The sequence below is a fragment of the Solanum stenotomum genome, chromosome 3, assembly GCF_019186545.1.
Source record: "Solanum stenotomum isolate F172 chromosome 3, ASM1918654v1, whole genome shotgun sequence".
NCBI lineage: Eukaryota > Viridiplantae > Streptophyta > Magnoliopsida > Solanales > Solanaceae > Solanum > Solanum stenotomum.
This window is the reverse complement of record NC_064284.1, coordinates 9332364-9348070: the sequence shown is the minus strand read 5'-3', so window position 1 is coordinate 9348070 and position 15707 is coordinate 9332364. Positions and strand designations below refer to the sequence as shown.

The 15707-nt window shown below is 33.7% G+C and overlaps 2 protein-coding genes across 3 annotated transcripts; one reads left to right on the top strand and one right to left on the bottom strand.

Moving 5' to 3' along the window:
- Positions 1 to 3229: 3229 nt before the first annotated feature.
- Positions 3230 to 10151, top strand: LOC125858329 (zinc finger protein BRUTUS-like At1g74770). Of its 2 annotated transcripts, none has more exons than XM_049538085.1 (12): positions 3230 to 3665; positions 4346 to 4564; positions 4868 to 5062; positions 5141 to 5463; positions 5948 to 6179; positions 6322 to 8006; positions 8495 to 8713; positions 8803 to 8940; positions 9230 to 9464; positions 9570 to 9629; positions 9734 to 9805; positions 9892 to 10151. In XM_049538085.1, the coding sequence occupies exons 1-12, from the start codon at positions 3402 to 3404 to the stop codon at positions 9991 to 9993; spliced, it is 3744 nt and encodes a 1247-aa protein (XP_049394042.1). In that variant the 5' UTR covers positions 3230 to 3401; the 3' UTR covers positions 9994 to 10151. The 2 variants fall into 2 exon arrangements, with proteins under 2 accessions (XP_049394042.1, XP_049394043.1); XM_049538086.1 differs by having other exon boundaries at positions 3507 to 3665; positions 4293 to 4564.
- Positions 10152 to 11379: 1228 nt separating this feature from the next.
- On the bottom strand, positions 11380 to 14884 carry LOC125860137 (LOB domain-containing protein 27). Its single transcript, XM_049540040.1, has 2 exons — positions 13998 to 14884; positions 11380 to 11655 (listed from the first exon to the last, which is right to left on the bottom strand). Exons 1-2 carry the CDS (start codon positions 14795 to 14797, stop codon positions 11550 to 11552), a joined length of 906 nt encoding a protein of 301 aa, XP_049395997.1. The 5' UTR covers positions 14798 to 14884; the 3' UTR covers positions 11380 to 11549.
- Positions 14885 to 15707: the final 823 nt, after the last annotated feature.

Sequence of the window (15707 nt, the reverse complement as noted above, 5' to 3'; positions counted from 1 at the left end):
AATTAATAGTGTGGACAACTTAAATCTAAACAAAACTTGAAAATTGTTAATATTTAAATGAAGGTTGTCGCTACCAAACAATGAAGACGGTATATATCATATCATTCAATGTGCCTTTCTTTTCCTTTTTATTTTAAATTCTATCGGTCTCCTTTTTTAATCTTGAAATTTAAATGTTCAAGCAGACTTTTAGGGTCGTTAGGTTATCATGATTAAAAATAATGACAATCAATATAAAATTTGAGATTATTTTATATTGCATTTGGTTGGCACGTTGCTTCTAACATTAAAAAGAAAACTGATTTAATCTTATATTGCAATCTTGATATTATTTTATGAGAGATTCAACAAGGATGAGTTTGAATATTTTCATGTTATACAACCCTATATATCACTCATTTAAAATTTCTATGTTTACACTTTATTAGATAGTTGTTAAGTATTGTTTCATAATGTATTGTATTGTAAATTTGTAATGTACTGTATTGTTTTAATGAATACAATATTTGGATAAATTGTATGTCCTCTGTCGTTACATCATGCCAGATATTCATAATTTCAATGATAAACTTACAAGAAATCGTAGAGTACGGGATAGAGCTACTATGAGTAGGTAGGATGAATGAAATAAATATAATTATTAAATAATAAGTAAAGAAAAAATGAGAAGAAAATATTAAGGTAAAGATGTGATCACACCACATCGTTCGTTATACAAAATAAGTCTTTACCTAATGATGAATTTAAACGATACGACATAATAGAATTTAAGTAACAATCAAAACAAAATTGTATTTAAATTAACAATACAATACACAACAGGTAACAACCATCCAAACAAGGTGTTAATGAAATGAACAGTTGATATTTTGGACAATGGATATTTGAAAGAAGCTTCTGGAACGAAGGAGGGGAGTGGGAGCTAATTAATGCTAATGTCACGACCCAAAAATGGATGTGATGGCACTCGTCGTATCCCACCAAGACAAGTCAGCCTAAAACCCAATCATTTCTATAAAGTGCGGAAATAAAGCAAAGTTCAATAAGAATTACTATTACGAAAACAAGTCAACTTAATTCAATCTCCAAAACTTGGTTGTCACATGCATAAGCCTCTAATGTAAATACTAGAATTGAAATGAAATANCAATAAGTTGGGTTAAAATAAGAACTAATCAATGTGAGATCGTACTTAGTCAACATCGATGAAGGTACTTAATCAATGTGCTAATGTCTCATTAGAAACACCAAAAGGCCACACTAATTAATACTCGAATCCGTCCTTAATTTAAGATTAAACAAGTGCTTAAGCTTTGCTTCTGCTAATTTAATTTAGTCAATGGAAATCAATGGTCAAAAGCCGATGGACACGAGGTATAATGTGTTGGACACGTGCCTAAGCTGAGCTGGACAGTACACGTGTCATGTATCATGCTACGTAAACGTAGTAATAATTTTATTCCACAAAGGCACAAATAACGCACAAGAGACAATTAGGAAACAGATAAAAGGAATATATAAAGTAAAAGTAATTGTCATTTAATTTTGCTATTATATCATATTTTTAACTTTATATTACTGTTTTAACTAACACTTAAAACATTGTTCAAATCTATAGGGAGTAAAAAGTTTTATCAAAATATTATTCTATCTAATAACATTAATTCAACTTTTTAAATAAATATGTTGTTAAAAAAGAGTGTTAATAGTTATTTTTTTTATCCCTTAATTGTTGGTAAATCTTAACTTTAGCCTTACGACATTTGACTAAGTATATTTACTCTTTAACTACATAAAATGTGTACTTTTATCCTTTTGCATAAGAGTATTCATAATTTTCCAGAGTTATTAACAATACAATTGTTTAAGTATCCAAACGCATGTTAAATTTGTATAATTACTTCGTTAATAAAGGTAATATACTTTTACAAACAACTGAAATATAACTTATTTCAACCTAAAGGTAAGGAGCACATGTTAATTAATTGGAAGTTTAATTAGTTGAGTCATATATCATAAAATTACAAATAGAATTTAGCAGTAATTGAGGCACCAAAAACACTATTCTACCTGAGAAAATAGAAATATTTCTTTCTTTTCATTTATGTGAATATGTTTCATTGAGCATGAAACATTAAAAATGAAAGATTTTTCATATGTAAGTCAATAAACGCAAAAGACTAAAATAATCCTTTTAAATGAGTGATATTAAAGTTTTACGTATTTTTCATTTTATCTCTCTTTGTAATAAAAAAATTATTATATCAAACAGGTCTGAATAAATCACTTCACTAATAGATCATTTGGTATAATAAGGAATAACAATTTCAAACATAACATGTGTAACTAGTTTATATTAACAGGAAGAAAAAAAAGTTTATATCTCTAGTTTGATTGAACTTTTATTAACAGAAAAAAAATGATAAAAATGCTTCCTCCAAACCTTTTTTTCTAAAGCCTCTTAAGAAATCACGGTTAAAATTTAAAATATTTTTTTTAAATATAAAATTAAACTATATTAAGCCTCACATATTTTTATTTATAGTCCAATACACGAATTATATAGTAATATAAATAATTTTCTAAATCATTCGGTATTATTTGATCCACTAATTATAATTTCAATATAATTTGTTTACCATCCAAATAATTTTTAAAATATAACAAGGATGGTAATAGCTTAATACTCCTATTAATTATAGTTGTCAAAAGGAACATGTCATATTTCGAACTCTTTCCTCAATAAAATAAAACAAATAATAACTACTTAATTAAACATGTGTTGTCGCCAAATAGAGAGAAGTAAGCATACAAAAAGTCAAAAATCATTTTAACTATGTATAAACAATATAATTTTTAAAAGGATAGGCAAATTTGGTTTAAAGGGGTTCGAATTGGCGCTAGGTGGCCAAATAAAATGGCTTGATGTTAGAGTGGGTATCTACATTGATTTTGGGAAATGGATGTGTATCTCTTTACATGGACTTGGACAATAGTTTTCTCATGAACTAGCTTTTTGGTTTGAGATAGACTCATGTGTCACAATGACTGGGTAAGGCGTCCTGGACGTGTGGCTCCCAGACAAAATCAATCAATGTCAACTGATGAATTAGACAAGGCGCCAATGGCCGTTAGGTTCGACGTCTCAATCAGCCAGCATGACAGCTTCACAACAAATCAAAACATAGATCAATATAAAAATAGTAACTAATTCATTATTAAAAAAAAAAATTAAAAAAAGAATAAGTTTGAACTGAAAGAGGCACTGAAGAGGCCTCAATTGAAACAAGGAAGAAGCTAATCTTGCCATTATATGTCCATTGGACCTTCAATGTTGAAGCTTCCCCTTTGGTCTCTGTTACCATTGATGATTGGTGTTGATTGTGGCGGTGGCGCTGCAAATGGACCACGTAGGAGAACTCGTAAAGGACGTGGACATGGTGGACTTGCCCTCTTCTTTAGCTGGTGTGAAACTGGTTGACGCACCTATTCTATTTTTTGTTATTTCTCACAAGGCTATTATACTTGAGCTCGCCAACATCCATCGTGTAGCTGTGGAGGCGTTGGACACTGGCTCACAAGACGTTGAATTAGTTCGTGATCTTAGCAGGCGGTTAGAGTTCCTGAAAATTGTATATAAGTATCATTGCGCTGCTGAAGATGAGGTAAAATGGTTGTTAGTTAATGATATTTATTTGTATCTATGCTTGAATGAATTTATAACAAGGCGAATTACAGTTATTTCTTTTTTAGATTCATTATATGCAACCAGCAATTAAACTTTGGTGTTTGTTGCTAATTATTGTGACAATTATAGTAATTCATTATCACGAGGAGCTGCAAAGAAAGACGTTGACTTTAGGAAACTAAGGGAGCAGTTCAAAAAGTCCCAAATTATCAACACAAACACAGTAATTTAGTGCAACGGACTCATTAATTAATGATACCTACTCTGTTATTTGTATTTCAAACTTGTACAGAGTAGCATCTTCATATTAGTCTGCACTTTTTTTATTTGTACTAATGAATAATGATGGATAGGACAATATGAAATATCAACATAATCGTGTTCATCTTCAGTTTCGAAGAAGATCCATCTTGTCTTCTCAGAGCTAGGTGGATTCAAGATTTAAACTTGATGAATTCAACCTTTAATGTTCTTAAGCTGAACTTGTTATGCTTTTGTAAGCTACAGTTTCAATTTAATGCACACTTGTTGAAATTTTAGTGGTTTTCAAGTATATATTTACGTTCCTTGTCAAAGATAATGGATTCAGTTGAACCCATTGCAGAGACACTGAATGTTCCTCCAGCTCTTCTGAGGTCGGAGTGTTAATCTTGACAGGTCGTCTTTCTTGCACTTGATGCGCAAGTGAAGAATGTAGTCTATACATATTCTTTGGAGCATAAAAGTATAGATGATCTGTTCATTTCCATCTTCAAATGCATAGATTGCTTACAAAAGGAAACGGAGGAGTTTGCCAAATTGTTCAATGGACTTACATGTTACATAGGTACCATTGAGACTATCATCTCTCAACATATGCTGAAAGAAGAGGAGCAGGTATTCACTAAAACTTCACTATTTCCTTTTAGGTTGAATAATACATATTTCATTTTTAGTTCTTTTAACCTCTATTCGTTTTAAACTTCATAATACTTAGATGCACAGAGTTGATATGACATCTTTCTAGCTATATAGAAGATACTTAACTCTACTGTTAGCATACAACACATTGAAAAATTATTAGAATTTTTCATTCTTTTGCTCTGTCATTAGAATTTAGTTCTTAACAAACATTTCTGTTCTTTTTCTTTTTCCTCGACTCTTTTCCTGAAATCTCTGGCATGTGATATGTCACTGCAGATCTTCCCTTCGTTGATGAAACGATTTTCATCCAAAGAGCAGGCCAGGCTTGTCTGGCAGTATCTATGTAGTGTTCCCCTCTTGTTACTGGAAGATTTTTTGCCTTGGGTAGTAACTTCTTTTTCCTCAGTTGGAAAGACAGACTTTCTGAATTTCATTCATGTCGTTTTACCCGAAGAGACACTTATCCAAGAGGTACATTACAACATTCTTTCTAACTACATACTGAATAGTTAAAGTGGCTTATCTAACAAATTGATGTTTATTTTGAAGGTGTTCATCTCATGGCTTGATAATAACGAGCTGTCTGCCCAATCCTGCTTAGAACATGGAAAAGGAGCTAAATCTCATTATGGAATAGCCAATATGAAGCACATGTTAAAACAAAGAACCTTGGTGGTTCATTCAAGTGAAATGAAGCTACCGACAAAGAAGAACCCCATTGATGGTTTCCATCTTTGGCATGCTGCTATCAGAAGAGATCTGAAAGAAATTCTGGAGGAACTACATCAATTAAGAAACTCATTTTGTTTATCAACCTTAATGTCGTTGGTAGCTCAGTTGAAGTTTTTTGCAGATGTTCTCAACTTCTACAGGTTATAGCTTGTTCATCATTAAATATTTTAGCTAAATTCTTTTACTTGACATAAAAACAGCTTGATCTTAATTAATTGACATTAGTGGTGGATGTAGCTTATTGGCTACGGGTTTAACTGAACCAGTATTTTTGACTCGGCATGTGGATATATATTCGGAGAACAATAGAAATTTTAAAATTATTACATTTTGAACTCATAATTTCAAAAGTACAATAAGTTTGGTGCCAAGAGTTTTAAAGGTTGAACCTATCAAGTTCAAATCCTGAATCCGTGGATCTGCCTAGTGAAGTTTTCAAAATAGCAAACTTTGTTTATGCTAGCAACTAATTGACGATCTTTTGTGAGATAGAGAATGTCCAACATTTCTAATGGCCTATATTCAGATGACCAATGTCATTGAACGATGGTTTATCATTTAGAATTTGATAGGTATAGCCCAACTTTAGGTTGCATTATTTTCTAACAGTCACATTATTTACAGCATTGCACTGGATCAGATCTTCTACCCGTTGATAGATGAACTTAACAAGAATGACGCATCAGCTTCTCATGAACAATTTATTGAAGGAAGTCAAATTGAGGAACTACAGAGATTACTATACTGCAAGCTGCAAGATGGAATACAGTTAAATGTTCTCGTAGAAATGCTTTGCCAGGAAGTAGAATCATTTGTTGGGAGGATCAGCAAAAAGCTTCAGTTTCTACAAACAAAGGTATATTTTCAAAATCTTATGGACAACTCAACTCAATGTTTATAACAGACTTGCAAAAAAACTTCAATATCTACTTAAATTACGTAGTAGTTGGAAATTAGATTTTACGTTGACTTCTTCGCTGTTCCCTGGTTTCTTACAGGTTTTTTGGGTCATTCGAGAGAACTGCAGCCATGAATTTCAGCTCTGGTTATTGTACAGAAGCCTGCAGATGTTGCCTCTTGGGTTGCTAAAGTGCATGATTATCTGGTTCTCAGCTCATTTATCTGAGGACGAGTCCAAACTGATCCTAAATAATGTAATGCTGGGATCTCCCGTAGTTAACAGGTCCTTCTCTTCTCTCTTGTATGAATGGGTTCGTACGGGCTATTCTGGCAAGATTTCACTTGAAAAGTTTAGAAAAGATTTGGAAGAAATGTTCAGTAGCAGAAGCTCCTTGCTGGAGAAGTCATTTAATAATTCTGGAAGCTCTTTTTCACAATCAGATATGCAATCATTTGATAAATCTAATAATCTGTTATTGCAATCAGCTTCAGCCGTGACATCAAACAATACTGTATCTTATCACCCTTCTCCCCTTGGCATCATCGAGAAGCTTGATACATCTTATTCTTATGGGATCAATACACAAATATTTTCCTCAGACTCACAGAAAAGTTTATCTTTCTTTCCTGGAACTTCTTCCAGATCAAGCAATGATTTAAAAGTTCCGATTCGTGAGTTTATACCAATAGACTTTGTCCATTTCTTTCACAAAGCCCTGATAAACGATATACAGGATGTCGTATCCCTGTCAGTTAAGCTGGCTGAAGATGTTGGAGTTCTCGCTGAATTTCACAGACGCTTCCATCATCTACACTTCCTATTGAGGATTCATAGTAATTCTGAGGATGAAGTTGCTTTTCCTGCTTTGGAATCAAGGGTAACACTCCAAAATGTTAGCCATTCCTACACCCTTGACCATAATTTGGAGGTAGAGAATTTCAACAAGATTTCAATTATCTTAAATAAACTCATCAGTTTGCAAGGTGATGAAGTAGTTGATAGTAAGAAGCTCAAGTACAAAAGGCTTTGCTTAAAGCTCCATAATGCATGCATATCTATGCAAAGAACATTAACCGACCACATCAACCATGAAGAAATTGAACTCTGGCCACTATTCAGAGAACATTTTTCTGTTGAGGAACAAGAAAAGATTGTCGGAAACATGCTTGGAAGAACAAAAACAGAGATTCTACAAGAAATGATTCCGTGGTTGATGGCATCTCTAACACCAGATGAACAGCGCGGCATGATGATGTTGTGGCGCAAAGTTACAAAACATACAAAGTTTTTTGAGTGGCTAAGAGAATGGTGGGAACCTGTAAAGAGAGAAGAGAGTGTAAATGCAGAAATGGAACCAAAGATTGCTCCTTTATTGTCTATTGATCCTCTAGAAGCTGTCTCTACATATTTATCAAGAAATGATGTTAAACAAGGAATCTGGAATGAGAAAGGATCAGAGTTTGTTAATCGTGATTTTTATCAGCATGAATCTTTTACTGAAGATAAAGCACACAATGCCAAGGGAAAACAAAATATTGATCTATCTGAAGATACGGCACGATATTCTACTGTGGTTGACAACAACAAATGCACTGAGACAGTTGATAGTATTGCTCAGAAAGAGACAACTTGCCAGGATATAGAATCATGTGATAAATCAAGGATACAGGAGCATCATCTATTGACTCAAGAGGAACTGGTTTCTGTAATTAGGAAAATATCCTGTGACTCATCTTTGGATTCTGAAATGAAATCACACCTCATGCAGAGCTTGCTGATGAGGCAAGTATATTTCAACTTCCATCCTTTGTTTTGCTCCTTCATTAGCAGGAAGGGATATTGATTATTTTCTCAGATCAACTACATAAGTAAGTTCTACTTTTGCATAATACCTAAACAATCATTAGATCTTGGTTTTCATTGCGTATTTTGGTGAAACAACTGAAATAATCCAACACCTGATTTCCAGATTGTCTATTTTTAGGTTTGTGTTTTTTTCTACTACTTCAGCAAAACTTTTTTCCATCTTGTAATAGAACAATTTTGAATTTTATTTACTGATTAATTAGTCCTACCATCCAACAAAACAATGTATAGACTAATGCTACACTTTATACAATGATCAATCCCTCCTACCAGCCAATCATACAGGCACTTAGCGAATGGATATCTAAATGCAAAAACATTGATATGTGTTCATATCAAGAATTTCTAATATCATTCTTGTGTAATTTTATGGGACCTGACTAGAGATAATTTCTTTCTGCCAGTCAATGGATTTTGACTCAAAAGCTATCTAATTCTGAGGTTGCTGCTGCAAATGATATGGAGAAATTCCCCGGTCAGTGTCCCTCTTATCTTGATGAACAGGAATCCATTTTTGGTTGCAGTCATTACAAGAGGAACTGCAAGCTTCTTGCTCCATGCTGCAAGAAGCTTTTTCCATGCATACGGTGTCATGATGAAACTACTGATCATACTCTGGACAGGTGAGTTACGTTCCATGTTGTAAATTCAGAACTTTCTTTTAGGTTTTTGTTTTTGAGATATCCCAATTCTGGCCATGACATTCTTGCAGAAAAACTATCACTCAGATGATGTGTATGAAGTGCTTGAAAATACAACCTATCGGTCCTAGTTGTTCAACTCCCTCTTGTGATGGCTTCTCCATGGGTAGATACTATTGCAAAATTTGCAAATTGTTTGATGATGAAAGGTGAGAAAATCAGGTTCACATTTTCTCATTGGTCTGGGTGGGTACCATATATTGCCTTAAAATAATGCATAAATGGGTAATCAATGAGTTAAAGTGACAGGTTTAGCTACTTAGCTTTAAAGTAAGAAGAATTATTTAAAGGTCAAAATCAACAGGCATGTATATGTAGAACAACAAATAAGTACTACTTGATAGAGTTGCATTATCATCTGTCCTTATCTTATATCTTAAATAAATAGTTATATATGCTGTACTACAATTTCTTGTTCTGACACAAGATTTTGAACAGGCAAATCTACCACTGCCCTTTCTGCAATCTGTGTCGGTTGGGAAAAGGATTAGGGGTTGGTTACTTCCATTGCATGAATTGCAATGCTTGCATGTCAAAGTCTCTTTCTGTTCACGTATGCAGAGAGAAGTGTCTGGAGGAAAACTGTCCAATCTGCCACGAGTACATTTTCACTTCGACCAATCCTGTCAAAGCACTTCCTTGTGGCCATCTGATGCACTCCAAATGTTTTCAGGTATTAAGCTCATACTTACTTTGTTTCTTTATCAACTAAACTTAAAGTGAACTTGCAGGTTGTTTTGCTTATTCCTCTCTCTTTTTTTCTTACTACTCCTTCCAGGAATACACTTGTAGTCATTATACATGTCCAATATGTAGCAAGTCACTTGGAGACATGCAGGTCAGAAAACTATTTAGCATAAAAGTGTCTTATACCCCTTTTCCTAAAACTGTGAGAGTCTTAAATTGTAGCGTATGAGTAGCTTACTTGGTGCTTAATTTCAGGTGTACTTTGAGATGTTAGATGCATTGCTGTCTGAACAGAAAATTCCTGAGGAGTATGCTGGCCAGTCTCAGGTTTGCTTTTCTATTTACTGATTCTTATGAATGAATATGTTCTGGTTAGGTTAGACCAATTTATTGACATTAAACGGCCCTAACAGGCTATTCTATGCAATGACTGTGAAAAGAGAGGAACAGCTTCCTTCCACTGGCTCTATCACAAGTGCTCCAATTGTGGCTCGTACAACACAAGACTTGTATGATCAAAATCCACGAGGAGTACTAACCGCTGATTCTATGTTCCACAATGTAGAGAACACTTTTTTTCCTTCACAAACTTATGTGTGTACCACATATATTAACAATTCCTCGTGTTAAAATCACAAGAATCTGGGATTCTGATTCATGTTAAAGTAATTTCCAGTGAGGACTATTTTAAATTCCGCATTTACTCCAAGATGATGGTGCTAACTTCTGATAAGAACAATTTTGACCAAGTCAGTCGAAGGAAATAATACAAGAAATATATTTGTTTCTTGTTCATTTTCCCAAAATATACTTGTGACATGATTCGTTCTACATTTTCCAATTTCTTGATGAATACATGGTTGGGTCAAATATACCACTGCTTCCATTTAATTTCTGTCTCTCTTAAAAACTATTGTCATTGGAACACCAAATATCACATAAAGAAATGAAATCCTTTATGTTTCTCATTCCGATCATAGATTAGCAAATGCTACAGCCTGCAGTATATCTGTTTTAATCCTTCTAGGGCATGCTAGTACTTGTGTTCTCTATGACAAATGTCTTCAATTTTTCCAAGCCCAATTAAACCTTCTATGTATGTTCATTATATAAGGACAGCCCAAACTCACACTTATGTAGACCTTAAAGCAACTTCTTTAAAGCTCAGATAGGCAGCCCTTCATAATTTTTTTGAAAAAGTGACTTCATAAGGAAAGGATTGATTCCCTCTACATGTCTAGCCTATATTTGTAGGATTGTGTTAAACAAATAACAAATATGATCCAAAAAAGAAAAAGGTTAACATTACATTCGGGAAAAGAAGTAGTGGTTTTCCACTCTTCAAGACTGCAACTGTCTGTATTTAGGTTGTAGGACATATAATGAGGTCTACATATAGAAGGATTGGTACAGATTGTAGCAAATGAAGCAAATCATCTTAATATGAAGGCAACAAGCTAGTGTCAAGATGCAAATTGGAGATGCTGCTTCTTGGAGATATTTTTAAAAATGATCAAGAAAAGTGGATGTTGAGATACTCAGGTAAGGTGAAGTAATCACGTCTCGTTGCATCAAAAAAGGTTACAATCAGTAAACGAAATGTGATACAAAGAACTAGAAGCAGAAACAAATTGCCTATAGCCGCCCAACTTATCAATGAGAAGGACATACTATAGCACTCCCGAGGACTATTATTGAAGATTACATACATTTGTTGGAAGCTAACAAGGTCACCTTTAATATATATTTGGAGAGAGACAAACTAATGTGCCGACTTTCTGGCAAACGAAGGACACAAACATGAAGAACATTTACTAATCTTCAAGATGTGATCAAGGACATGAAGTTTCTTCTCCTGGCAGATTTTTGCCATGTCGCTTATGATTTTTTTTTTAGTCTTTTCTAGTGTACCAAGACTAGAAAAACAAGCTAGTGTCCAACTTTCCAAAAACCAAATATAACATGTCATGTGAAATGTATTCTAAAACTGGCAGTACATTCTCAATAGTTATATTTGAATGGCAAAAGAAAAAGCCACTCTGTTATCATTCTTCTAATATTTCTTTGTGTTCTATCCGTTGATGCTCGTAAGAGTGAAACATGCTGCAGCATTCTTTAACTCATTCTCAGCAACATGCTCCATAGACTGTCTTGTGTCTTTCAGTGATGACTCTGAACTGCATGAGACAAAATTTCATTTTAGAAACACAAAAACAACAACAATAATAATAACTAGACAGAGATTTTTCTTATGGCTGGCATACCAAGGAAGACTGTTCACTAAAGATAGATTACAAAATATGCATATACAAGTAGAGAATGAAGTATGTTGCTTGTGTGAGGAAGATTGTGATGAAACGCACCAACATTTGTTTACTGAATGTCATTGGGGGATATCAATAACATTTGGAAGCACACACCATCCCAAGATTGTAGTTGGTATTGGAAGAAACTGAATGCTTTGAAGATAGAGATGCTCCAATGGTACCAAAGGGGACCATATGCTTTGACACTAAATGAAACATACTCTATGACAGTAGCTACCAAGCCATGCTAGGTCTGTTACACAGATGTCTAGAGGCAGACTTGCTTTGGAGCTCTATTATGCATCCTAGACAGAGATTTATGTTATGGCTTCCCAGGGCCGTCTCAACCCCTAGGCCACTAAAATCATCACTTGGAGCCCCCATTTTTAAATATTTTCATTTACTTATAAATGTTATTTTAAAAAAAATAAATTATATGTACTGTGAGTGCTAGATTTTTACTAAGGAAATTCCTTATGAGATGAATATAGAACCTGAATTTCGTAAGAAACACTTTGATGGAAATATTGATCACAAAGTCCCTTGAAATTAGAGTTGATTACTTTATATATATATATATTAAGCTATTTTTTCACTTCAGAATAGAATTGAACCAATTAAAGTATATGAAAATATTTTTGGTTTCTTATTTTGTGGTAAATTGAGATTACTAGATGATGAGAATTTAAAAAAACATTGTCTTAACCTTAAACATTCTTTAACACATAATAGTTATTTTGATATCGATGGTTTAAATTTATTTTTTGAATTAAAAGTGTTAAGAGAAATAATACAAGTAGAGAATAATGATCTAATGAAAATACTCAATCAAATAAAAAGATTTGATTCTTTTCCAATACAAATATTGCTTATAGAATAATGTTAACAGTCCTTGTAACTGTTGCCTTAGCAGAAAGAAGTTTTTCGAAACTAAAATTGATTAAATCTTATATAAGATCAACAATGTCTCAAGAGAGATTGAATGGATTAGCTATATTATCAATTGAAAAGGGATTATTAAAACCAATCAATTATAAAATAGTAACTAATGATCGCATCTAAAAAAACTAGAAAGGTAGATTTTAAATAAAAGTATATATGCCCTCTCTTAAGTTTCGCTTGAGGCCCCCAATCTTATTGAGTCGGCCCCTGATGGCTAACATACCAAGGAAGACTGCTCACTAAAGATAGATTACAGAATATGCAAATACAAGTAGAGAAGGCAGCATGTTGCTTGTGTGAGGAAGATTGTGCTCAAACACACCAATATTTTTTTACTGAATGTCATTGGGGGATACCGATAACATTGAGAGTACACACCACCCCAAGATTGAAGTTAGTATTGGAAAATGCTGAATGCTTTGAAGACAGAGATGCTCCAATGGTACCAAAGGGGAAAATATGCATTGACACCAAATGGAACATACTCTATGACCAGTAGCTACCTAGCCATGCTAGGTCTGTTACACAAATGTCCAGCGGCAGACTTGCTTTGGAGCTCTATTATGCAGCCTAGACAGAGATTTATTTTATGAAGGGCATACCAAGCAATACTGCTCACTAAAGATAGATTACAGAATATGCATATACAAGTAGAGAATGAAGCATATTGCTTGTGTGAGGAAGATTGTGCTGAAACGCACCAACATTTGTTTACTGAATGTCATTAGCGGATTACAGTGAGGACTGGATTGGTGTGGTATTGCCAAGAGGCGCAACTTAACAAATTTTGGCTTGGATAAAAAGAAGACATTGGAAACAATTGAAAAATGAATTAGTAGCTTCTATGTATGGAGCAACAATATACTATGCCGGGCAAGCAAGGAACTTGAAGCAGTTTAGACAGAAACATATAAATACAAATTTCATCATCACACAAATACAGAAGGAGTTACAGGTTAGAATAGAATGAGTACAAGGTATAGAAAGGCAAGAAACTGTCAAGGATTGATATGGGTATGTCCATGGGATAGATTGTAAGTAGTAATTTCCTTTGAGGTCTCTAGATATTCTTTAACACTCTTCTGCGAAGGTGATTAAGAGTTTAGATGCTCCCTAATTTTGTAGTACTTTTACTTGATATGGTAATATTCACAGTTTATTGCCTAAATAATACTCCGAGTTTCAGCCTCTGCATGAAAAATCTCTTAACTCAAGTATATGATCATTTGGTCATAACTATAAAAGAAACAATTCGAAGAAAATGAGCATACCTCGATTCATATGGGTCTTTAGTCTCGATATAAGACTGTCTGTCATCAATAGGATCAAACAAGGGGTGTATCTCATCATAGTCTTGATTGACTTCTTGTGGGACAAGAATTGTTTGGGAAGCTGGTAACTGAGATTGCATAATGTTGTTATTACAAACATTATTACCATATGATTGTTGAATCCATAATGAATTGACTGTATTATTTTCTTTAGGGTCCACAAAGGTAGTATTGTTGTAAGCAGCAAAGTCGTTATTCGAGTAGGAGGGATAAGATTGAACAGGCAACGCAGCATTGGCAGCAACATTATATTGGGAATTAGGCACATCTTGGTGATGAAATAGTGTTAACCCATTTCCATTAGCGGGTGTAGGTGCAGAAACTGGAGGAGGCATTCCCAATTGTATTTGGGAAACAGAATCACTGAGGCTTGTTGAAATTTCTTGTTGTTGCTGTTGTTGTCTGTAAAATGATAGTTGTGCATTAACAGCTTGAAGTTCCTCTTCGTAGAGTTGAATGTTAAATAATAAATTTTGTATCTCCGCGACACATCCATATACAGGATGCTTGTCACGGGCATTTGCTTGGTAAATAATAGATTTCATAGCAACTTTTTTTTGAGAGGGATCAAGCTGTTTTAGTATTTTTAAAATGTTGCTGACCCCAAATAACCTATGCGCATTCTGAAACATTTTGGGTTGATCAGCAGGGAAATAGGGTGCTAAGGGACAGTCGTGACACCGCCTCCTCTGGTACTTGCACGCAGCGCACGCCTGGCTGGTGCCACCCTTGAGAGTCATGTTTTGCTGTGCAAAGCATCAAACACTTGGATAAAGTTTCAAAAATGACATAAAAAAATGAGATTTTGAAGAATTGAGGAATAGATGGGAATGAAAGGGAGTGTGTGTGTTAATTAATGTGAACAAGTATTGAGAAAGGGAAGACAGAAAGAAGACAAATGGCAGAGTATTTGAAGTTGGAACTTGTCTATTTAATAGCGGATTTTACTCAAAGCTGGTTAAGGACTTAGTAAAAAGTAAGAGGTTAAAGAGAGTGAAAAACGGAAATGTTGGAGATTGGTTTTTGTTTTGTTTTTTTTTACTAACAGCAGAGCCTAGTACTTTTTCACTCACCAAAAAAATAGGACTTTTTCTCCTCATTATGTGACACACTTGTGGTTATAACTATACTCTTGATCTTATTTTTTCTAGCTTTTATCACCGCGGAGAAAACGAATTGAGAAAATACAAAATTACTTATTTATAGGCTAAATTGACTACTATACATTTTGGACATAAGATTCTAGGCATAAAGTTGGGAAAATAATAATGCTAAAAAAACTATACTTTTTAGCTTTGACATTAATTATAAAAGGTTGTGTAATGTATATTCCAAAAATGAGGAGTCCAAAAAAAAAAAAAATACTCTAAAAGAAAGGTAATCACTTTCTTTTGATTACAAGCATTTTTCATTTGTCAATGTTGAAGCACAAGCTTCACATGTTGAAAGAAAAATTAAAAAGATCTTCTACAATTCTTCGAATTACTTGAGTTATTATTCGAGGATCAGTAAAAATCTTCACCTAATATACAATTTGAAAGAAAAGATACATGACATAAGTTATTAAAAAATAAAATACAATCCCAATTCTTCAGTTTGAAAACTAAATACAAAAAAAAATACTAATAATAATGCCTATTGAAAGAATTT

Coding starts and splice junctions, on each gene's coding strand:
- LOC125858329 (XM_049538085.1), top strand. CDS start 3,402: ATGGACCACGTAGGAGAACTCGTAAAGGACGTGGACATGGTGGACTTG. Junction 3,666..4,345: donor ATTGCGCTGCTGAAGATGAG/GTAAAATGGTTG, acceptor TAATCTTGACAG/GTCGTCTTTCTTGCACTTGA. Junction 9,630..9,733: donor AGTCACTTGGAGACATGCAG/GTCAGAAAACTA, acceptor GCTTAATTTCAG/GTGTACTTTGAGATGTTAGA.
- LOC125860137 (XM_049540040.1), bottom strand. CDS start 14,797: ATGACTCTCAAGGGTGGCACCAGCCAGGCGTGCGCTGCGTGCAAGTAC. Junction 11,656..13,997: donor AAAGACCCATATGAATCGAG/GTATGCTCATTT, acceptor TGTCTCATGCAG/TTCAGAGTCATCACTGAAAG.